Source organism: Prunus avium, chromosome 1 (assembly GCF_965620075.1).
Source record: "Prunus avium chromosome 1, drPruAviu1.hap1.1, whole genome shotgun sequence".
In the NCBI taxonomy this organism is placed as follows: domain Eukaryota; kingdom Viridiplantae; phylum Streptophyta; class Magnoliopsida; order Rosales; family Rosaceae; genus Prunus; species Prunus avium.
In genome coordinates this window covers 17,625,301-17,650,683 of record NC_142284.1, presented here as the reverse complement: position 1 = coordinate 17,650,683, position 25,383 = coordinate 17,625,301, and the positions used below count along the sequence as shown (strand labels likewise).

The 25,383-nt window shown below is 37.3% G+C and overlaps 2 protein-coding genes and 1 pseudogene across 2 annotated transcripts; 2 read left to right on the top strand and 1 right to left on the bottom strand.

Moving 5' to 3' along the window:
• The first annotated feature begins 3,348 nt into the window (after window positions 1-3,348).
• Window positions 3,349-5,073, top strand: LOC110760718 (uncharacterized; annotated as a pseudogene).
• Window positions 5,074-12,338: 7,265 nt separating this feature from the next.
• LOC110760717 (cyclin-dependent kinase C-1) lies at window positions 12,339-19,883 on the bottom strand. Its single transcript, XM_021963027.2, has 13 exons — window positions 19,389-19,883; window positions 19,157-19,301; window positions 17,356-17,437; window positions 17,051-17,141; window positions 16,877-16,906; window positions 16,581-16,690; window positions 16,414-16,486; window positions 16,204-16,324; window positions 15,948-16,065; window positions 13,868-14,007; window positions 13,690-13,747; window positions 13,354-13,424; window positions 12,339-13,231 (listed from the first exon to the last, which is right to left on the bottom strand). Exons 2-13 carry the CDS (start codon window positions 19,264-19,266, stop codon window positions 12,688-12,690), a joined length of 1,548 nt encoding a protein of 515 aa, XP_021818719.1. The 5' UTR covers window positions 19,267-19,301; window positions 19,389-19,883; the 3' UTR covers window positions 12,339-12,687.
• A 994-nt stretch (window positions 19,884-20,877) lies between these two features.
• On the top strand, window positions 20,878-25,383 carry LOC148297460 (5'-3' exoribonuclease 3-like). The gene is made up of 15 exons (XM_088247109.1): window positions 20,878-21,060; window positions 22,032-22,106; window positions 22,196-22,258; window positions 22,406-22,508; window positions 22,669-22,745; window positions 22,871-23,062; window positions 23,171-23,290; window positions 23,513-23,575; window positions 23,882-23,923; window positions 24,009-24,179; window positions 24,266-24,343; window positions 24,444-24,590; window positions 24,691-24,771; window positions 24,963-25,058; window positions 25,141-25,383. The coding sequence occupies exons 1-15, from the start codon at window positions 20,878-20,880 to the stop codon at window positions 25,282-25,284; spliced, it is 1,635 nt and encodes a 544-aa protein (XP_088103235.1). The 3' UTR covers window positions 25,285-25,383.

Here is a 25,383-nt window from a genome sequence, read left to right as displayed (position 1 = left end):
TCTGGCTTTACGGTTGTGAGAGAAAAAAACGATGGGTGGTTTGGCTTTAGGGTTACTTATTATATGAGTAATGCTATTTAGACACACAACATTGACCACTTTAGCTGACCACCTTATGTGGCAACTGATGTATTATGCCATGTTAATTAATGAATGTTGCCATGAGTCCACTTACTAGGAACGCTAGGGTTGTGAACCACAACTCTTTTTCAACCGACCATATTAATCAATATTATTTTCTTCCTTTTCAACCTTGATTCAATAATAAATTATCATTAAAATAATAATAATAGAGCATGCAACTTTTGGCTTCTCTCTCATCCTTGTCGTGATGTTTCCCTAAATCCTCCGCTTGGAGCCCCTGCCTGCCTTTTGGATATGTAAAGTTGGATCTTGACCAAAAATAGGTTTGCTTGATGGATCCATTTGACTTGTAAGAACATCACATTTGTTTGCTCATTGTGTACGGGATAGGTAATAGGTACATTACCTATCCCATTGTTTTCCTTTTTGTAATACGTTATTTACAACAACAAAAAAGTAAGTTATATATATAACACAGGTACACTATTTATAAAATTATAAAGACGTACATTATTTATAAAATAAAAAAGATACATTACTTATTTACAAAAAAAATAGGTACATTATTTATAAGTAATATAGACATTATACATAGGGATTGCAGAAATCCTCGCGGGGATGGGTCCCTATTGGGTCCCCGACCCTAACGGGGGTAGATTTCGGGGCATAACGGGTATTGCCTACAAGGATCCTCGAACTTGAAAAATCCCCGATGGGTATGGGGCTGGTATGGTATTAGCGTCCCCGTCCCCAAACCCGACCCAAAAATATATATGTTTATATTTAAATAAATATATAATTATAATATTTATGTTTAACCCTAAGTTAGCCTCCCTTTCCTAATTCTTCATAATCTTTCTGGTCCCCAGCCACACCTATCTCCCCACTCCATCTGCTCCAGAACTGTTCAGAAGATAAATGGGTTGTTAAAAAGGGTCATGTCAGTTTCTTGGTATTCTGGTTTGCAATCATGCTTGCAGAACTGTTCAAAGTTCGCTAGTTGTGGCACCAAAAGCTGAGCATGATGACAACACCTTGGATATGCTCCTAGTTCATGGAAGTGGGCGGTTAAGTCTATTGAGATTTTTCATGTTGATGCAGATGGGTCACTGCCATATGTGGAAAAACCTATATAAATTTGATTAGAAGCAGAACTCATGCAGAACTCATGTGTGAGTGGTTTGTCAATATTCTCTCAAAAAGCTCGTCCTTTTGGCGGAAAAAAATTTATATTGCTGGATAAAAAAGAAGTTGATAAAGCTCATTGGTTTGTACTCAACAATTGTGATGAGATCCAACAATATCTCAAGTGAGTGAAATAAATTTAGTTTTTTTCAATTATTTTGTATGAGTAAAATTAAATAATATTAATGATTTAATTTCTACATCTAGTGAATATAGAGAGGAGTTGCAAGAAACAAGTGCTACCAACTTACAACAACAACTAGAACAAGGATTCCCGCAGTGGTTTGAAAACCGAGTAAGTTATCTATGAGATACGGATGTTTAGCAAGTTAAGTGGTTCATTATTTTCCAAAGAAGTAATTAGCTTACATTTTTTTTAATCATATGTAGATGACGAATTTGCACTGCACTCGGCTGTTGGAAGCCACAAGTCAATTGTATTACCTTTCATGCAAACCTGACGTTCGTGTCCATACATACACTGGTTGTATCGTTAATGGAGTTCGATTTCACACGAAAGATGTTGATGACCATCGTACTACACAAAATAGTGGAATATTTGTTCCCGGTGAACATGGTGGTAGAAGTCATAATTACTATGGTGTTTTATTAAGTGTGGTAGAATTAACTTATATCAATCTCAATAAAGTCTTTCTATTCAAATGTAAGTGGTTCAACACAGACTCAAAGCACAAAGACCCAAAAAGGAGGCGGATACGATATGATTATCATCTAACAAGCATTAATGTAAGTTCTACATGGTATGAAAATGATCCATATATACTTGCTACTCAAGCGCAACAAGTGTTTTATCTTGATGATTATAAGCTAGGAGCTAATTGGAAAGTCATACAAAGGGTGGAGTGTAGAAATGTGTGGGACATCCCTGAAATAGATGTAAATGAAGAATTAGATGATGATAACAATCCACAGTTGAGAGTAGATATTGAGCCTAATGATGTGTCAAATACTTTGAACAATGATGAGATGAATGAAGATGATCTTGATGAGTTTACATGTGAGGATATGGAAGAAGATGTTGATGATGTTGATGTGGAAGATATATTTCTAACTGATGTTGATGACAATGAAGAAGATGATACCTTGGCTTATAACGGCGGCAATGCAGAATTGTATCTAAGCAATGATGATGATGATGACGACGACAGTGATTAACATTTCATGATTACTTGTAATATCTTGTTTTTCTTTTTCTTTTTGAACTTATGATGTACTAGTATGCTTTGATTTTGATTTTTGCATATAGGTGTGGTATATGCATCGTTTTTTTTTTGTACCTTATTGATAATACATCTCTAGTAGAATTGAGACCTACTTATATATGTAGGTCTCACATCTATCAATTATGTACAATCAATGTGGAACAAAAATTATGTGATGCCATTAGTTTCATAAGTTTTTCCTGTACCTTCTATGTTTTCTTAGTATTATACATATGAGGGGTAAGGTTCATTATGTCCCCCCCTGACTAGATGTATATCTTTTGTTTTCTCTATTTATAAAATATGACTCGTACCGTCGAGCTTTCTCAAAGAAAGATGTTGATGGACTTTTTTTTTAAATTTTTGTTCCGATCTAATTTTGAACATGTTTTATTGAACTTATTATAGGTTATCTATATGGCTAGAAAGACAAAACGTCATCTTGTGCAAGTAAGAAATGAGTCACCGTCTGATTTAAATCCCCAAACTGAACCTAATGCAATCTTGACATCAGCCAATATAGAAGAGAGTACTACTGGTAAGAAGCTACAACATAGTTATATGTATTCTTTTATTGTTATTCAATGCATAATGTCATTTTCTTTCCTAGCAATCTGGTTATATGTATAAGAATTTGTATATGTTTAGATGTAATTAGTCATTCACGTTAATAATTAATAATTTATATATACAAATATGATATCTTGGTTTGGGCTGTGATAATGTAGGTGCAAACAAAAGAGTCAGATCAAAAACACGAGGAGTTAATTCTGATAAAGTACAAATCCAACTTGGTACCAAAATACCAATCACTATAACTGAATCGGATGGTGCTCCAACGGGTCCATATTCATCCATGTTTGGGAACGATCTTGGCTTCACAATTCGCACATATGCACCACTGAATGTGGAGCAATGGAAGGACATTAACGAGAAGAATGTGGAGAAGCTGGTTGAAAGAGTAACAGTAAGATATAACATGGTTTTCATTTACTGAATTTGATACTTATATAATACAAATAGAAAATAACATTTATAAACTGAAATTGGTTCATGCAGAGTAAGTACGACATTGATATGTCTCTGCCTCATGTTCATAGATTTGTTATGACGAAGTTTCAGAAAAGGTATTGTGATTTTCGACACAAGCTGAAAGAGTATTTCAATAAGTACTCAACTATGGAAGAGGCACAAAAAAACATACCTCCTGAAGTATCTACACAAGAGGAATGGAATTTCCTTTGTAAACATTTTTCTACTGCCAAGTTCCAGGTATTGCTTCAATTGGCTTTATGATTTTGTGGTGGCTGCTATATTGCTTGAACTTTATGAAAGTTGGAGAGTATGCTAAATGAAAATAGACGTCAATATTATTTTAAGATTTTGTTTGTTTCAGTTTTAGAAATTTTTGTGAGGTACTGATGTGAAGGATTCAGCAACTAGGTTGGAAGTAACCTCTCAATCTCACTTTCATACCACATATAATGCTTAGAATTTCTAGCTTAATATAATTATCTTACCCGTGATTAAAATTGATGCAACGCAATCCATATTTTATTTTAGTTCATGTTTTCTTATTTATTTTCAGGAACGTTCGCAACAGAATGCTAAGAATAGGTCAGGTTTGACGTATAATCATAAAGGAGGATCAAAGTCATTCGTGGCTCATCAACATGAGATTGTAAGATACATATCTTCATTACTTTAGGCTTAATTTATACAAATACTAACTTTTTTGTCAATGTGTTAGGCTACAAAAAATGGGGAGAAATTAGGTCCAATTGAACAGTTTGCAGAGTTGCATAAAACGAGAAAAATGGTTGGGACATTGGAGCAAAATCTAAATGGGTAAGCTGATGCTTTTAATCATTGTTTTAGACTGAAAAGCTGCTGCTTCTATAGCCTTGTCTTGCTTCTTTTTTCTGTTCTCTCTGATGTGTTTGTTTCTGTTTCCTGTAAGTGGATTTCTTATCCACTTTTCTATGAGTTACTATTCTTTTATATTAAGTCATGTTGAAATAACAAGAGTTTTTATTGTGCTGCAAATATTTGTAGTCATATAAAAGAAAGACTATCTACTATGATAATTAGTAGCACTATCATATTTGTAGTCTTCAAACATTTGGGAATTAGTATCATGGTTGGAGCTATTGAATTGACATACCATCGACTTAGCTTTCAACATTGATTTCCTTTATCATTATCTCTTATTTCATTTCTTGATATTTGACACATATATAAATATACATGTGATTTATAATGTTCATTCTATTTGTAGGAGGAGATGATTGCTATACGAGTTGAAACTTCAACATGTGATACTAAAACAATAACTGATGATGAAATTGTTGCCAAAGTTCTTGGTGTAAAATCAGGATATATTAAGGGATGTGGATTTGGGCCTCGACCCTCAGGATCTTTATCAAAAGCACATGTCTCTCAGCATAACAAAGAGCTCGAACAAATTGTTCAGAGCCAACAAGAAGACCTTGATCGTCAATGTGAACTTATCAAAGTAATGGAGGAGAAGCAAAAAAAATTTGAGGAGTTCATGGAGAAAATGAGCTCAGGCTTCACTTGATATATCAGTCAGTCATCTTTATCATGATGTTGTTTTGAATTATGATGACTAATGTTTTGAAGTATGACAGGCTAATGTTGTTTTGAATTATGGAGACTATAATGCTGTTTTCAATTATGATGCCAAATCTTTTGAATTCATGTTATGTTATGACATTGTTATAACGCATTTTATTGAAACGTGAACATTCCTCTCTATAAGCTTCTGCAATGGGGCTTCACGAGGAAACCTATTTCCTTACAGGAAAATATGTTCCTCGTTCATCACTTATCGTGAGAAATAAAATGACCTTTAGCGATGATAGAGTGCCTCGCTATAGAGGTTTGGCGAGGAAATAGTTACGTTGTCGCAGAAAGGATTCAGCGAGAAACATGAACATTCCTCTTTACAGGCTTCTACGCCGGGCTTTAGCGTCCATCCCACGAGGAAACCTATGTCCTCGCTGTAGAGATGTAGCGAGGAACTTGTGGTATTCGTCGCAATAAATTATCACTATTACCGACGATATTTTATCTTTAGAGACGAAATAGTTTCCTCGTTGTAGGATGTACAGGAAAATATTTTCCTCGTTCATCACTTATTGCGAGAAATTAAATGACCTTCAACGATGATAGAATTCCTCGCTATAGAGGTTTGGTGAGGAAATAGTTAAGTTGTCGCAGAAAGGATTCAGTGAGGAAACGTGAACATTCCTCTCTACAGGCTTCTATGACGGGGCTTCACCGTCGACCGGGCGAGGAACACGTTTTCCTCGCTGTAGAGATATAGCGAGGAACTGTTTGTGCCTGATAAATCTCGGCCATGAGCTGGCCGAAGGAGCCCTTTCTCTCGGCCCTGGCACTTGTTTGCAGAAGCTGAAACGCAACGTTTCGCCAGGGTATTTCGCCTTCCTAAAAATAAAAGAAGGAAATGCTAAGGCATGATCATCTCGGCCTCAAGCATAGGCCGAGGCCGAGGCCGAACAAATTTGCGGCCAAGGCATTAAAGGCAAATCATCACATGACAGCAAGGTCCCAGGCTTCATTTAATGAAGTAGTGCCTATTTAATGCAGCAAAACCCATTGGCCACAAAGTAGCATTTAATGCATGAGGAAAGGTGGGAAGTGACTGAAGTCAGGATTTGGTGATGAAGATCAGAGTGATTAGACGTGGACATTCTCACAAGAATTCTGACAGCTTGAGATGTTGGTTCACCAGTTATCCAGGCCATAAATGCGTCTCCACGGCCAGAGGTTCAGAACCCACGATCGAGAGCGGCGGCCGAGATTCACCGGGATTTCTGGAGTCTCACCACCATACTTCAAGATCCCAAATGTCGATTGGACTGCCCACTTGCGCTAATCAGACTCCACTATGCTTAAATTCAGCCTCGATTACTCATCCAGGGAATCTTCCTATAAATATAAGACTCGAGCTACATTCAAAGGGTTCAAACACCAAAACAAGCCTCCCACGGAGCAACTTATTTTTTCTGTAATGCACTTTCAATATCTTTACTTGCTTTCCTAGGAGTAGTGTTAGGTTGTAAGCAGAATCCATTCATCAATATATCATACGACCCTTGATTTTCAAGGCGCCGGAGCACCATCTTTGTTTGTTCGTTCACTCACCCCATATATCACACGACCGTCGCTCCCTGAGCAGCGCGCCGGAGCACCGCCCAAAATCCACCACCAACGCCATCACTCGACGGCCTTGTAGTTCAGGCCGTGAACCTAACAGCCGAGACCAGTTCCTCTCTCGGCTACAATCGTTTGACCAGGAAGACAGATCAAATAGGCGCACCATTCATCCATCCAACACTCATCGAAACATCAACGCACGGTAAACCGTGCTGGCACGCCCGCGCACAACCGCACCGCACCCAAAAGCAAGAAACCCCCTTGTTAACGCACATCCCCTAGGCCCGGAACTCCAGGCCGTGAGATTTGCGCCGCAGACAGGAACTTGTGGTATTCGTCGCAATAAAATAAAACTATTACCGACGATATTGTTGTCTTTAGGGACGAAATAGTTTCCTCGTTGTATGATGTACAGGAAAATATGTTCCTCGTTCATCACTTATCGCGACAAATAAAATGACCTTTAGCGATGATAGAGTGCCTCGCTATAGAGGTTTGGTGAGGAAATAGTTACGTTGTCGCAGAAAGGATTCAGCGAGAAACATGAACATTCCTCTCTATAGGCTTCTACGCCGGGGCTTTAGCGTCCATCCCACGAGGAAACCTATGTCCTCGCTGTAGAGATGTAGCGAGGAACTTGTGGTATTTGTCGCCATAAATTATCACTATTACCGACGATATTTTATCTTTAGAGACGAAATAGTTTCCTCGTTGTAGAATGTACAGGAAAATATTTTCCTCGTTCATCACTTATTGCGAGAAATTAAATGACCTTCAACGATGATAGAGTTCCTCGCTATAGAGGTTTGGCGAGGAAATAGTTAAGTTGTCACAGAAAGGATTCAGTGAGGAAACGTGAACATTCCTCTCTACAGGCTTCTATGACGGGGCTTCACCGTCGACCAGGCGAGGAACACGTTTTCCTCGCTGTAGAGATATAGCGAGGAACTTGTGGTATTCGTCGCAATAAAATACAACTATTACCGACGATATTTTATCTTTAGGGACGAAATAGTTTCCTCGTTGTAGGATGTACAGGAAAATATGTTCCTCGTTCATCACTTATCGCGAGAAATTAAATGACCTTTAGCGATGATAGAGTTCCTCGCTATAGAGGTTTGGCGAGGAAATAGTTAAGTTGTCGCAGAAAGGATTCAGCGAGGAAACGTGAACATTCCTCTCTACAGGCTTCTATGACGGGGTTTCCCCATCGACCGAGCGAGGAACACATTTTCCTCGCTGTAGAGATGTAGCGAGGAAATTGGAACCTGTGGCGAGGAAAGATTCCCTCGCAAAAGCGCTTTTTTGTTGTAGTGCCCTAATCAATAAAAGTGACTTGTATTCTGTCTTTGTTACCTTCTACAAATATGTTCAAACTCAATTTTCAACATCCATTCAAATTCTTCAAAGTGATGGGGGGGGAGAGTATGTTAGCAAACAGTTTCAAGCTTTTCTTGCTGATAAGGGTATCATTCATCATAAGTCATGTCCATACACACCTGAACAAAATGGGCTCGCTGAACGAAAACATCGACATCTTATCGAAACTACCATCACCTTCTTACAACATGCCAAACTACCATCTTCTTTCTGGACTTATGCTGTACAAACTGCATGCATCCTACTTGATTAATAGAATGCCTACATCAATCTTACATGATAAATCCCCCTTTGAAGTTTTGTTTGGCGATATTCCAGCCATTTCTCATCTACGAATATTTGGTTGTGCTTGTTATCCCTTGTTAAAACCTTATCTTACCAACAAGCTTCAACCAAAAACCATTAAGTGTGTCTTTTTGTGGTATGCTTCTCAGTATAAAGGATATATATGTTATGATGTGTCTAGGAAACGTACCTATATATCTAGACATGTTGTTTTTGATGAACATGACTTTCCATATGCAGCCTTAGTGACGCATTCAAAGGTATTCATTCCATCTCCTACTCTGCCAAGTACATCCTCTCCTTTACCTGTTGTCACCAATAACAATATTGTTGCATTGCCTACATCTCATGACACTACTTCATCAGATACATTCATTTCCCCAAGCAATACTCCTGCTTCATCCTCTTCACACCTTTGTCCATTACTGGTGCATCTCCATCTTTATCATCAATCCCTGTGGTACCTGAGTCTAATGCTGAAGCCCTGTCAACTGGCTCTTTCCCACTGGTTGACTCTTTTCAACCTGAATCCATGCAAGTCGTTCTTGAGGTTCCTCCTATGAATCTGCATCCAATGCAAACTCGAAGTAAAAGTGGCATTGTGCGGAAGAAGGTCTTTCTAACAACTTTACAGGAGTCTGGGGGTGTTGATTTATCCTTAGTTGAGCCTGCCACTTACAAGACTGCCTTAAAAGTGCCCGTTTGGTTGACTGCTATGACAGAGGAAGTCGATGCTCTTCATTCTCAGGGGACCTGGAGTTTGGTGCCATTACCTCCTAACAAAAATCTGGTGGGATGTAAGTGGATTTTTAAGATTAAAAAAATATGCAGATGGGTCTATTGCACGACATAAGGCGCGATTGGTTGCTAAAGGGTTCAGTCAAGAACCAGGTCAGGATTATGGGGAAACTTTCAGTCCTGTAGTTAAACCGACTACAGTGCGAGTTGTCTTAGCTCTTGCCGCACACTTTGGTTGGCGTTTACGTCAACTAGATGTCAAGAATGCTTTTTTGCATGGAATTCTCCAAGAAGAGGTGTACATGGCTCAACCTCCTGGTTTTGCAGATTCTCATCATCCAACTTTGGTTTGCAAACTTCATAAATCTTTATATGGGTTAAAACAGGCTCCCCGAGCCTGGAATGACAGGTTCACGTCCTTTTTACCTACATTGGGGTTTCAACATACATACTCTGACTCATCTCTATTTGTGAAACAAGTGGATTCTGGCATTGTCATCTTATTGGTCTATGTTGATGATATCATAATTACTGGCAGTGCTCTCAGTGAAATTCACAAGGTTATTCACTCTCTCACAGTTGAGTTTGAGATCAAAGACTTAGGAGATTTGCATTATTTTCTGGAAATTCAAATTTCCCACACCAACACTGGATTGTTTTTGTCATAGTCTAAGTATGTCCAAGATCTACTTGTCAAAACTGAAATGACTGAAGCCAAAGCGTGTGATACTCCTTGCCTTCCTTATCACAGATTGCTCAAGGATGATGGTCAGCCTTATGGGAACCCCACCTTGTATCGAAGTATTGTAGGAGCTTTGCAGTATTTGACTTTCACCCGACCTGATATTGCATTTTCTGTGCATCAGGTTTGTCAATTTCTGCAAAATCCAATGGTGACACATTTCACAGCAGTTAAGAGGATTCTTCGGTACTTGAAGGGTACAATGCACTTCGGCATTAGCTATAGTCAAGGAACCTTAAACTTAACAGCATTTAGTGATGCTGACTGGGCAGGAGATCCAAATGATCGGCGGTCCACTACCGGTTTGATTGTGTTTCTTGGTTCCAATCCTGTGTCTTGGTCCTCTAAGAAACAACAAACTGTTTCCCGATCTTCCACTGAAGCAGAATATCGTGCTTTGTCAACTACTTCTGCAGAACTTGACTGGATCAAACAATTACCGGTGTTCCTGAAGGTTCCCATTGCTCAGCAACCAGTGCTTTTTTGTGATAACCTATCTGCCATTGCTTTATCCTTCAATCCGGTTCAGCATCAGAAGACCAAACATATTGAGATCGATGTTCATTTTGTTCGGGAAAGAGTGGCAAAACAACAGCTATTTGTGCAGTTTGTGTCTTCCATAGAACAGTTTGCAGATATATTAACCAAAGGCTTAAGTGCTCCTCTCTTCCGTACTCATTGTCACAATCTCATGCTTGGTTTATCAAAGCAAGAGATTGAGGGGGGATGTTAGATTATGATAGGATTGTGACACTTGGCATAAGATTAGAGGTTGCGCTGGTTAGTTAGTTAAGATGGTTGCGTATAATAGTGTATTCTGATTTACTGATTCATTAAGAAAAAGAAAGCTTGTTTTTCTCTGCTATCTCTCTCTCTATTTCTGATATCTCACTCTCTCTCTCTAGAAATTGTTCTTCATAGTTCTTCATTTGATATTGATTAACACTGATAATGTGTTGTAAAATAAATAGAATATGTGTGATAAAGTAAAGTAGATGAGACACAATATTTTACGAGGTTCGGCCTTGCCTACGTCCTCGGAGAGCAGCAGCTGTAACTTTTCCACTATGTAAAATAATAGGGCTACAACTTTAGTGTTTACAATATATGTGGCTCACTGATTTTTCTCTCTTGGAGAATTTCTCTCTGCTCTCTTTCTCTCCACTCACTCACCCTCTTTCTTCCTTCTCTTCTTTCTCTCTGGGCTGTCTCTCTTTCTTCTCTGATTGTGGTGTGTTCTCATCCTTTTTCTAGAGGGATCACTCTTCTACTGATGGAGGTGTCTATTTATAGGCCAAAAACATTGGCTGTTCACTCACAAGCATTTGGCTTCACCCGAACATTTAGCAGACAAGCATCATTAATATTCTTCAATCAATTCCATTTTGGGATCCACATTGTTGACTTTACAACACACATTTGTTTTTTGTATTTTTCATCACGGTTTATGTGGTTTCAATTCTAGCGATTTGACCCATATAGTTTGATATCCTTTGCAATTTAATGGTATATCCATATTTTCATCCAATTTCGTATATTAACTTTTAAATGACGTGTTTAATTTACGAAAATCAGAATTTAAACTTGTGTAAGAAGACTTACGCACTGCACTGACCAATTAAACTAGCTTGCATATACAAGCTATGTATATTACTACTAAGATAAAAGGCTTTATAAGGGAGTTGTAGATCAACTGATTAATAGTAGTTATCCCTCCATCCGAGGTCATGTGTTCAAATCTCTCCCTCCCCCTTAATATAACTTGCATCAAATTTTGTTTAAAAATAAATAAAAGTGTTTTTTTAACATGGCAAAATCCTACATTTAATGAAAATTATACTAATTCGTATGTTAAGTTGTGATGTGAAACATGAAATGGTAAAAACTATTTAAGAAAATTGTTCAATCTTTCAAACAGTTAACACGAGAAGGTTGATTGAGTTGACAAAAAAAACAAGTATATTTATTTCGTTTGTAAATTGTTTTGGTCTGAAGCAAGCAACTAGTCAACACAAGAAGCACTTAGAAAATGAGACTCCTGGAATATAATGAAAGTTAGTGTCACCGGCGCTGTCACCTCTCAAAGAAGTTCGGTGTGGAATTATCGGATCAAGCGATGAGCAGTTGTTAAGGTGGACCCCATTCGCTGCCGTTCAGGTTGATGAGGCTGTGGCAAAATTGAATGCATTGATTATCCATCTCTAATGCAAGAGCTCGTTACCACCATAGCCCCAGAACCCAAATCGCCATTAGAGATTGCCTTAGGAAATAATAAGGTATAACGCAGTTGTTTGAGCTCTTCCTTTTCGACTTCCACGTACCCAATGAATATTTGCGTGTAAACTTCTTCTCCCAATTGCTTGTACTAAAAAACCACTAGAAAAGTAAGACTCATGATAAAACAATAGAAAGGTTCAAAGACACCAAATTACAACAAATCGTACATGGCCACAAATTACAGTTTATATCAAAGCCAAAACTGTACGAGGAGATATTACTAAAAATAAAAAGTGCAATTTTACATTAATTTAATTTAACCACACAAGCATTCCCGCAGACTCGCCTAAGTACAAACTCAGAGTCGGACGCACAACTCCAAACAGAATCATGCTGCTATATCCAACTTTTCTGTATATTTTCCAAGAGATTATCACATAAACTGATAAACGGGTACAAGTCAGAACAACCCTGGTTTAATGTATTTTACATATGAATAATTTAGTAACGGTTCGATGATGCTTTCCACCTCCAAATTATTTACTAAATCATCCAAGCTCAGATCCCTTGTATCAAGGAGGTGCATATCACGATACCATCACTCGTAACTTCGTATAATTAGATCAACCATTACTGCTGCCAACCATACTGTTGATTGCGGTTTCCACCCATCATGTTTGAGCCCCGACCAGCAGTGGAGCCACCATATGGGCCATTTTGAGGATAGTTTGGACCACCTACTCCATAACCACTACCTCCACCCCGAGGACCTGCACCAGGCATGCCACTAGAACCATATGGCCCGCCTCTCCCTTGTGTAGGATATGGGCCGCTACTGTACCCACCTCCACCCCCTTGACCACCCCTATTTGGATGGTTGTATCCACCACCAGGGTTTCCACCAGGTGGGTATCTGCTTGGCCCTCCAGAGGGCCCACGAGGTTTCCCATAATGATGGCTAGGCCCTGCAGCAACTGGGGGCTGAGAACCATGGATGGGCTGGTTAGGTCCAGGCCGCATTTGGGAATGTGCTTGGCCAGATTGCTGAATCGGTGGGAGGCGATTATGCTGTGGGTGCTGCAGTTTCTGACGTTTTGCATTTTCTTCATGTTGCCGTTGCTGCTGACGTTTTTTCTTTGTCTGGAACTCATGTGATGATTCATATTTTGGTAAACTGAGCCAAGAAGTGGTTTTAGTTAAATAAAATAACAAGTGGTGTAGATCACAATAAATTTTTTTCTTAAAGAATAAAAATACAAATGAAATGAAAGGATAGTAGTAGTACAAGGAACCAACCTCTTCGGATCACAAGGTAATGGATCAGCCCAGAAGTACTCAGCATCAAGAGCATCCTTAGCAGATATTCTCTATAATTAATTATTAAGAAAAAACAAAATGATAAACAGTATGTTAGAATCCCGCCAAAATACAGTAGCATTCATCATATAGGGACACTATGCCACATTTTTCTCCTTACAATGCAAAACCAGCTAGTATTTCCATTGCTACATTTAAGAAGGGGCAATTCATAGGACCAAGGATTAACTTAATAAATTACAACAGATGACCGCTCTACAAGTAAAAATAATTCATGCATATGTAAGAGGACAATTTTATCGGATATGTACACACCTGAGAAGGATCAAGTGTCAGCATTCTCTCCAACAACTCCAAAGCATGGCGGTCAAAACTATAAAGCAAACAAAGAAAATTTAAGCTAAGATACAAGCCACAAGGCCCAAGGCTTATGCTTAGCCTGTATGCTGATGACAGAACATGCGAATACAATGGTAGTAGGAAAATTACTTACTGTCTAAAAACCTCCCTGAGACGTCTCTTCATTGGCCTTGTTGGCTTGAAGTTGTTATACCAAGGAATCTTTGAAACTCCAGGCCAGTTGACCTCATCTGGAGCTCCACACAGCTCAAAAATTTTATTTAATTGTTCCGGCTACAATGATTAAAACAGAAGAGGATTACATTGTTGCAATAAATTATTGAAGATATTAATATTTTAGGTTGGAAAATTTTATACCTTGTACATATGCATGTTAAACAGTAACATATGCCCATGGGACTTCTTGGAAACCCAAGAGCATTAAGACAAACGGTGGACTCAAGATGGAGTCAAAATAGTCAAACTTCAGGAAAAAGTTAGGGTTAGAAGACCAAACTAAAACAATCTCTTGACGCAGACTTGGGAATATGCTTCAGTTGTGTCTAGATAGTAACCAAACCTAGGAAGGGTTATAACTCGGAGATAAGTATTATTGAGGACTCTAGTAGACACAAAGATAACAAACCACATCCAGAAGTCTTGGTGTGCTGGCAAAAGGACTTGGAGCCAAAAAAATTGTAAATGACCCAGGCTATTGGATTGAATCTGGTCAAATGGACCTTAGGAGGTCCACCCAAAGCTTACTCAGTACACCAGCTGTTTAACAAATTTAAACTTCAGGAACATCTGTGTTATAGACAGTGGGTTCGATCAGAGAAAATCTTGATAGAAAGGGGCTCAGCAATCAATGGATAGAGCTGGATGGTCAGTGGGTTTAATCCACCTCCCTTAGTTTAAGACACAAAGAATGCAGCAACAGAAGCACAGCAACCCTTCCTAGTTCATTTTTTATTTGGTGCTATATTCAAATTGCTTAATTTACGCATACTGAGACACATTCAAGCCCACACCTGTACCCACTTGGATTAAGGGGAGTGAGGCTTCCAGTAACTTGTAAATCTTAAGAACCTGTGAGAAAATTGAAGAACTTGTTTAGTGGTGGGTATGGGCTGGCTGGCAATGACCCTGTGAGAAAATTGGCCACTAAGTTTGTACAGACTTTGGGTTGATCTGTATCCCATAATACCTTACTTTGGATGAGTAACAAAAATCTGACCTAGAGAGATTGGTGTGGATGTGGGCGAGTTACCAAACAATGTAGTGTTTTTTTTTTCTTTACAGCTGTATTTTAATTATGCAGAAAGTAGTGCCCTGATTGAATGTCGGTTAACTGGAAATGAATCCTGCCCAACCTAGTGACTTGCTAGACATGTGTTAGCATAAGTGAAAGTTAAACACTAGAGCTTCAACCTGCACTAATCCGCAGTCAAAGTGAACCCATACTTCAGTTAGTACACTGTTTGACCTTTCCTGTCACTCTAGGACGCACTTGCAATTAGTAGCATGAAGATTATAATGTTTTCTTTCTAGTTCTCAATAAATTCATAGCAACAACATAAAATTCTTATAACTGCACAATGCAAAAGAAATTAAAATAAAAAACCAAAAGGATGGTTAATAAATCAAATGAAACAAAGAACTACAACACATCCTAAATTGAAAACTACCTATTAAGCATAAAGAATGTAATTTACAAAAAGGGAGGCATAAATGTACTCTAAAATTATGGCCCTTTTTATGACATACGAACCCATACTTCAGTTAGTACACTGTTTGACCTTTCAAGGTCAAACAGTCAACCGTCACTCTAGGATGCACTAGCAATTATTAGCATGAAGATTATACTGTTTTCTTTCTAGTTCTCAATAAATTCATAGCAACCACATAAAATTCTTATAACTGCACAATGCAAAAGAAATTAAAATAAAATACCAAAAGGATGGTTAATTAATTATATAACACAGAGAACTACAACACATCCTAAATTGCAAACTACCTATTAAGCATAAAGAATGAAATTTACCAAAAGGCAAATATACTCTAAAATTATGGCCCTTTTTACAACATAAATTTCGTATAACACATGGTGTTATTGTGAATCTATCTCTTGTGAATTCTTACCCAATTCTTCATCTTTCAAACTGTTCTAAAATAATCTTATTGGTCCTATTGTACATGCCCGATGAGAGCTTGCAGTGCAGAAAATATTTTACCTCATCTTTCCCAGGAAAGATTGGCTTGCCATGTAGAAGCTCAGCAAAGATACACCCAACCGACCACATATCTACAGCTGGGCCATACTTTGTAGCCCCAAGAAGCAATTCTGGAGGTCTGTTCAAACAAAGACAGATCACAAACTATATTTTTTGTTGTACAAAATTTTATTTCGGAAAAAAAGGAACCAAGAGGAAGTGCCAAAATTGACAGATACAAAATCTCTAGAATCCATTCAAGGGAGTTCAATTTCACCTGTACCAAAGAGTAATAACACGATTCGTAAGATTGGCATTGTGATCGTTTGAAAATGAACGGGCGAGCCCAAAATCTGCAAGCTTCAGATTACCTTCATTGTCTATAAGAAGATTAGAGCCTGCAAGAAAAATATAAAACATAATGTAGGCCTCATATAATAAAATAAAATAAACTAGAAATGGTGATAAAATACTAGTGTTTATAAACCTTTGATATCACGGTGAAGTACTTGATTCACATGACAATAGTGAAGCCCCGTCAAAAGTTGTCTCATGTAGCACTGTAAGACAAACAGGTAAACAGATGAGAAGAGTGCTTCAAGTATCAAATAGTTAGTGATTAAGTACACTTCACAATCTTGCTGTTTGTGATACCTTAATCTGGGGAACCGAAAATCTCATCCCAGGTCGATCAGCTAGGCCTGTCAAATCATGGTCCATGTATTCAAAGACCATATAGATGCCACCTTTATACTTGTTACCATCTGCAACTCCAAGAAAAACAGATTAAGTTAGAAATTCCGTGATATCAAATGAGAGTAAAACCACACCAAAAAAATGGCTAATTTAGACAAGCCAGATCTAAAGAAAAATGGTAGTGCAGCTTTAAACCAATGAAGATGACAATAAACATGATACGCTAATGGTGAACACAACAACAGAGTACTTGCCTGGTCTACCTTGCTCATCCTTCTCTGGCCCTGTAAAACAATCCCCTGAATTATTGATAGCTAAAGAAAACTATAAAATGAAACTGTTCCTGGAAACAAAGAGTGCATTATATAAAAATTCCCACAGTTGTATACAGAGACATAAATATCTAATAGAAAGTATCACAACAATACCTGGAGATGTCACAATCTCTTTCAAATTGATGACATTTTCATGATGCAGCTTCTTTAGAATCTTGATTTCCCGTATGGCAGTTATGGGGAACTGGACAGGACACATTTCAAAGAAGTTTGCATATTTAATAACTGATTACATATTAATATTAATCTTTCTTGATTGGGTACTGTACTGGAAATCCAGTTCGTGAGGAAATTAAAAAATTAAGGTATAAGTGAAGGGGCGGTGGCACCATTGTTCTTGTATGTAATCAAAATAACAAAGCTCGATGTGCTTAATAAAACTAAAAAGCATGACATACCCCCTCTCTCTCATTGTCCATTCGTATTTTCTTCAAAGCAACAATTTCTCCCGTCTTTATTTCTCTAGCCATGTAAACTTGACTGCAATTATTTGACAGAATCAACAACCAAAACGTACAAAGAATGAGAATCCTCGTAACTTTGTAGGAGGACTAAAAATAAGCATGCATTAAAAAAGTTCTAGAATAAAAGGTTCCCTTAGGAAAGGATAAACAATAAACAAATTACTCTTGGATGAAGGTTAGTGAAGTTCAAATAAGAATATTTTGGTGGCACAATAGGACCCACGGATTTATTGTCAAATTCGGTAAAACAATATCTGACCTGATTATCTAATCAGAAAAGAAAAACAAAAGTAGGCCTCATTAAACATGAATGACAAGTATACACTGTTTAACTTATTATTTTGAATGATTGTATCCATGAAGCACTTTCATTCTTTATTATAACTTCTGTAAGGAGAACCAGTCTCATTATTTTCTTTATCAATGAAAGTATCCTTGAAACATTATTATTATCATGCACCTTTCTGTGCAAGTGCACTGTATATTGATGTTAAAAAATCACAACGCATTTGTTTTGGAAAAGGTTCTTTTTTTCCTAAGGGGGTTGATGTCCTCCAAGCTATATGTACAGACGACTGGGCTCCTAAGAAGAGAGTGTAAAGTTAAGGAGGAAGGCAGGTTAGGGTGCCATATGACTCAACATTCAAGGTGCTGTTAAACAACTTTTAAGGTTAAGCTTTCAGCTCAGTTTGGATACACTGCCTACATTTATGTTTCCTTCTAGAAAAGGCTCCAAGATTTTATATTAACAGAGGTGCTTGGAAAAAGGGAAGGAACTTGGGATACATAATCAATAAATAAATAAAAATGGGTCACCAAGGCATACAGAACTGCGAATGGCATCTATAAAATACTGTCACTAAAGATGGTGCGAGGAGAAGCAGGCTCATATGGTATAGATTTCTTCAACCAAAAGTTGAAATGGGGAAAAATAATTTATTTTTGGGCCACTATAGCTGTTGATTCATGCTATATTCTGATAAGTAAGATTTCAGTTCACTTCAGTGTTGAGATTAACATGAACAAGAAACATTAGGGTAAAACAGAGGTTTTACTATGTCTGTCGTGGAACAAACACAAGTCCAATATCTACTGCCTTGTAGACTTTGTTTAACTATGTCTTCTACAACTTAGTGAAAAAGGTAAAACGAGTTGGGAATTATGAAAAAACAAAGGGCTTGCCAAACGAAAAATATCTGTAGACATGTCCAGATGGTGATTTGTCTGTTAACCCATGTGCTCTAATCAATACCTATTAGCACTTGTCCGGTGACTAGAGTGCCTTGTTAGTGATGTATCAGGTAGTAATTAGCAAAAATGGAAAAAGAATGAACAAAAACCTAAAAGAAATATTGAGGTAATCCTTTATCAGCAATACATGCTAATCATTAAATTTATTTCATACATTCATCAAGACGTTGCAGTAGCAAATTCATAAAGAAAAACAACTATTTCAGTTCCCCCTGAGGGTCAAAGTAAAATAACAACTCTGTTTAAATATTTGTTGTCGATAATCATACCCATATGAGACCTACAAAAAAAAAATTGAGCAAATTGGAACATCAACTTCTAAGATTAAACTTCACTAACCAACATCATGTTGTCTGACAAAACATCAAACAAGAAACAAAGAAAAAATGGGTGCCAAACTACAAGCCAAAATCCACAATATTTAAACAAGTAAAAATACTACGACTGAAACTTCAAGTACTGAGATGCATGGAATTGAACTAACCCATAGGTTCCCTCGCCAATTTGCTCCAATTTCTCGAAGCAGTCGACGCTTCTTGAACCCCATGAAGGGACCTCGTTGAGATTAAGCTGCCCAGGGGCTGCTATTGCCATTATTTCGCTTATTCTACTTCAGCAATCGATTATATCTTCAATTTAATACAATGGCATAATCAGTACACCATGCAAAAAGAGAACAAAGACAATGAAAGTTTCAGATTTTCTCATCATCATACCTGAACGATATCAATCGTCCGAGAAAAGGCGAGGAAGCTACCAAATCCAATTGGTGCTTGTTAACACCTCCACCCTCTTCTTCTTTTGGGGTTCACAGACTCCAAGAATGCAGCACCGGGGTTTTGCAGAACAACTGTACACTTTTCGAAATTGATAATTCTCTGTTCCAATCAGTTTTCTAGGGAAGCAAACAGAACGCAGACTAGCCCTCTTCTTCACACGGTAATTGGTTCAATCTCAGATTCACAAACTAAAAAACGGAAATATAAAGAGAACCCAATTTGAGAAGACGCAAAAGAAGGCGGCCCACTAGGGTTTAAGGTGCGTGCCGTTCACCAGAGCCGAGGCCGATCGAGGTCTGGCGCTTTGACAGAAAAACCCTAGCTTCAGCTTGAGGGGCGCAGGGAAGGGCGACGGTAAAAGCTTTGTCTTGGTCTGTTTTCCAAACGTATAACCAAACTTCAATCAAATAAGCTCATCACAGCGACAAGAGTAATTTTTTTGGTGTAACACTAAGGGGTAGGATTTTAATAGATTGTAATCACATGATTTTAATGTAATGGATTTCAGCAAGATTTGTAATTACAAGATTTTACTTATGATTTTAATAGATTGTAATTACAAGATTTTATTTATGATTTTAATAGATTGTAATTACATGACTCTCTTATGATTTACTTAGGACTTTTTTGTATTCTCCAAAGAATCAAAAGATTTGCTCTAGAATTTCATATGAAATAAAAATTATATAATAACATGGATTAATCATGCCACATGGATAAATAACCAAATGATAAAAGTAATAACAATAACGTCATGTAGCGACTAGACATGGCTTAACGCAAGGAAATTTTCTAGTGATGGACTTCTTCTAGTCATTCCACCGTCCACTATTTATTAGTATTATATAAAAAGAAAGATAAGAAAGACTAGTTTAGATCAAAACAAAGCTCAATAGTTATTTGAATCGTCATTCTCCATTTTTTTACAAAAGTAATAAAAATATATTATTTCATAAAATAATGAGAAATGACGATTCTACAGTTTGTAAAAACACCAATAAATGTTTGATGATTCAAATAATTGTTTTTGAAACTGTGTCATTTCTCCAGTTTCAAACATACAGTTTTTACAACACAGATAAGAAATGACGATTCAAATTAGATCAAAACTGTAGAATGACAGATAAGAAAAATAATATTTCATAAATAATACTTCTGTTAACGGGTGATTTAGCATGGACCTTAGAGGATATTGACAATCACACACATTACACAGATTTATAGTGGTTCATCCATGAATAGGGCTACGTCCACTGTAGAGCTTGGTATTTATTATAGATGAGTATTACAATATACATGGAGAGGCTTAAGAGCCGAAATACAGGAGGAAGAGAGGGAGAGCTTGGGCATCTCTGGATATGCTCATGGAGAGGAGAAATCGGAGCCCCCTGCTGGAGAGGGGTTTGTTCCCTTATATAGGCAGGAGATGAGGGACCACTTGCCATTGTTTAATGGGCAAGTGGCAAAGGCATGGGCTGTCAGGAGACATCCTCAGTGGGGTATGAGCTGGGCACGTGGGGAAGGCACGGGCTGTCAGGAGACCTGGGGTAGTGGCTTGGCTAGCACATATTGCTCGGGTATGACATATTGTTCGGGTATGACGTTTCGGGTAGGACATTTCGAGTAGGCCATATTGGCTTAGGCAGTATTGAAACGGGTAAGACATTTCGGGTACGCCATATTGGCTTAGGCCATATCTGGTACGCCATTCCTGGTGGGCTATTTCTGGTAGGCCATTTCTGGTAGGACATTTCTAGTACCAACCAGTTATGTATAACAACAAGCCCCCAAGTTCTTAGTTGAGAACGAGTTCTTGACTGGGAACTTTCAAGTAATCATGTAAGCCATATTGGCTAGGAAATATCTGGTAAGCCACTCCTGGTGGGCTATTTCTGGTAGGCCATTTCTGGTAGGACATTTCTAGTACCAACCAGATATGTGTAACAACAATCATGATAATGATTTTTTCTTTGTGGTACTGAAACTTAAAATTTTTTGGTTACAAACTGAACATAATAGCGTATTAGAAAAAGAAAGAAAAGGTGAACATAATAGCTTACACTAGTGAGAGACTGGGAAAGTGTGGTATAAGCTGTAATTTTGCAAAAGTGGCAAGTAGAAGATGTTTTGGTTTGCAGATACGAAGGATATATAACCGCGCTGTCTCAACTCAATGGGTAACTGATACTCACTGACTTTGCTACTTATCCCTCTGACATTGTATTTTCTTATCTAGAAGAAATATTTGCTTGAGTTTATTCTTGTTGGCATTCATATGCTAGACTTCTGGTAAAACTGTTTAAAACTACATATCTTTGAACCAAGATATAGAAGCTCATCTTTTAATTGTTTTCAAATCGGTGTGTGGAATAGGGGTTTGACCCTTGTTCCATAGGTCGAATTTCGTTATAAGTCATAATAAATTAATAACTCCCTTGAAATACAGATTTCTAGTACCAATCCTCTGAATATCAGTTATTCTAGCTCCAGCAAAATGGTTGCTAAAATATTTAATGAATTTGTTAAAACTAATACTTCTGTTGCAGGGTGGTGCTTCATTATTTCTTGTTGTGTTTCCAGGTAACTGTTTTTAAGCAGTTTGCAAGTAAATTAGCTGCTCTTAATGATATGTTGATTGGTATCAAAGCAGGTGATGTCTGATAAGGCTCAAGAATTGTGGGTTATTTATATTCCCATCCATTTGGTTTGTAATGCATGCTCATGTAATAGTTGCCATTTTCCAGCTATGTGAGGGAAGGACTTGTCCTTGGCCAACTCCTGGGAAATCGATTTACTGTAACATTGAGGTAAGCATCTTCCCTCTATCATTTGTAGATGAAGATGGAGTATGAACTTATGAATTCCTATATATTCTCTTCACAAGCTATAAGAATTTTCAAATTTTCTTTAATTTATCCTTAGTTATATATTTTAATTCCTATATATTTATTCAGGTGCAACCAACTAGTTTTGAAGAGGTGTTCATCAATATTTTTGAATATATTGATACACTTTTCAACATTGTTCGACCAAGGAAGCTTTTATACATGGCCATAGGTGACAAAATTTTACTTTTTTTTTCCTATGTTATAATACTTTTGTAAGATTTTTGCTTTCTCTTGATCATCTCTTTACTTCAGTTGATATATGTATCGTTATGTATACTTTGAACTTGAAGTAGTTTATATAAGGATATAAACTTGATGATTTCTTGTAGATGGAGTTGCTCCAAGGGCTAAAATGAATCAACAACGTGCCAGGCGTTTCAAGTCTGCCAAGGACAAGGAATTAGCTGTGGGTTTTAAGCTTTTAATTAATATATTATGCTTCTGAATCACACAAACTTTCATGTACCCGCTTAAATTATTTCATACAAATACGTAAATTTATACCCCAAAATGTTGGTATCAACTGTATAGGATGCTGAAGAAGAGAAGCTGAGAAGACAGTTTGAATTGGAAGGCAAACAAGTGTTACCAAAAAAGGAAAACGAAGTCTCAGATTCAAATATAATCACCCCTGGAACTGATTTTATGTACAAATTGTCGAATGCTCTTCGCAGCTATATTAGTTTATGTTTGAGCAATGATTCAGGCTGGAGGGACATCAAGGTCTGCTCCATTTATGCCACTCTAATTTCAACTTGACGAACACATGATCCATCATTTTTTATTTTCTCTCATCTCTTTTTTGTTTTAACTTCATGATTATTGATTTAGGTGATTCTTTCTGATGCCAATGTTCCTGGAGAAGGGGAACACAAAATAATGTCTTTCATACGCCAGCAGCGTAATTTTCCTTCGTATGATCCAAACACCCGCCATTGCTTGTATGGATTGGTATGAATGATTATATGCTGAACACAACTATTTAATATTTTTTGTAATTTTTTGTTTTCCATATTTAATTTTGCTACAATAATATATAGTTGGAAAATCTGGAAGAAGGAAAAGAACTATATGGGAATGAACATGTTTCTGTTTAAAGATTTTCTTTCATAAACTCTCCCCCTCCACACACACAATTGAATTCTGACATTCTGGTGAATTATTGGCATGTAGGATGCAGATTTGATAATGTTGGCTTTGGCGACACATGAAGTTCATTTTTCCATATTGAGAGAGGTTAAATTTACAAGTCCTTTGCATTTTTCAAATTTCATATAGAAGTTTCCTTGGTGGTTTCTTGGCCACATTGGCTTTTAAGGTTTCCAATAATCAGTGCCCCAATTGAGTGAGGTCTGCCTAGCTAATGCACTAGGAACCAAAACCGGGTTATAGAATTTTTCCTTGTACTAATCCGGGTTGTAGGTTCTGATAACTGATGAAATTTTAAGTACTTCAATTTCTGGATACAGGATGTTCTAAACCAGGAGCAGTATCACGCAAACTGTCAATCTGTTCGAGAAATGACTTCGTCTTTCTGTAAAGTCAGACAACAGAAAAGCATCCATTGTAAAAAAGCCCTACCAGGTATTTGAAACAGTCCTCTTATCTATCACCTGTGGTTTGAATATTGCTCTGTTGTCTCGCCTCTATTTTTCCTTCCAAATTTCAGCTTCTGCATGTTTGGATTTTGAGGGAATATTTGGAGCTTCATATGCAAATCAATGATCCTCCTGAGAATTTCAAGTTTGATCTTGAGCGTATAATTGATGATTTTATATTTATGTGCTTTTTTGCTGGAAATGATTTTCTGCCCCACATGCCAACTTTGGAAATTCATGAGGTTCTACTAAACTTCATTGGTATGTAGTGATGGGAATACAATATGAAGCTCGAAACTAATTTTTTATGATGACTACTTATTTCCAGGGTGCAATTGACTTGCTGATGACTGTCTATAAGAAGGAATTCAAAAATCTCGGTGGTTATATGGTTGATATGCTCCGGGTATAACATGATTAGCTTTGTTTCAGTTACATTTCTTCACCCTGAAAAAAAAATGTAGATAAGATCATGACCATGCCACTTCTTTTGTGCTCAAAAGCAGGTCAATGACAAGAAATCAGGATACATCAAACTATCCAGGGTTGAGAAATTTATTCTTCTTGTTGGTGCTTATGAAGATAAAATTTTCAAGAAAAGATCAGAACTACGTGAGCGTAAACTCAGACGTCTTTTCCTTAATAAAGATTTTGTAAGTGCTTGTTGCTCAAGTATCATTCATCATTGACAATTTTGCTTGTATTTGTCTATTTTCCCATTATGAAACAAATGCTGAATTAATTGGTTGCCAGCTAGAGGATGAAATTGATGCTGGAAGTTCAACTACTGATTCAAGCAGTACTTGTGCATTGCCTAATGGAGAAGAATCCGAAGCTCTGTCACTTGGGACGTTTGAAAATTTACATTCTCAAGTACGCTGTTTTTTTTGTGTGTGTGTGTTTTCTTTTGTACCTGCGGGTTATTTTGCTTGATTACACACATATACATGGAATAAAGTAGTTTTACTATCTACTTTGTGACCTGCTGAAGTGTTTTTGGTATCATTTATATTGTATTTTTGCAGATAATAGGAAATACAAAGGAGTTTAAGCAGAAACTGAAAGATAGCATCAGAAGGAAATCTGATCTGTTTAAGAATGGTGATTTAGGGACGGACAAAGTATGAAGCATTCCCTTCCGAAACGTTTACATCCAAGCATATAAACAAATATTTTTACATGCTTTGCTGATTTCTTCCACAGGTACGATATGCTGCTGCAGGCTACAAGGAAAGATATTACAAATACAAATTTTCTGCTGAAGGGCCAGGGGATATTGAAAGCAAAAGAAAGCAAGTAGTATGTGTGGCTTTCATAAATTTTATCTTATACTTCTGTAGTCCCTAGGGTGTATTGTTTTCATGGTAAGATGATGATGACCGTGCTATAAGGGTAACGTTGGAATAGAACTTATAAAATAATATAAATAAGGGCCGGCTTACTATA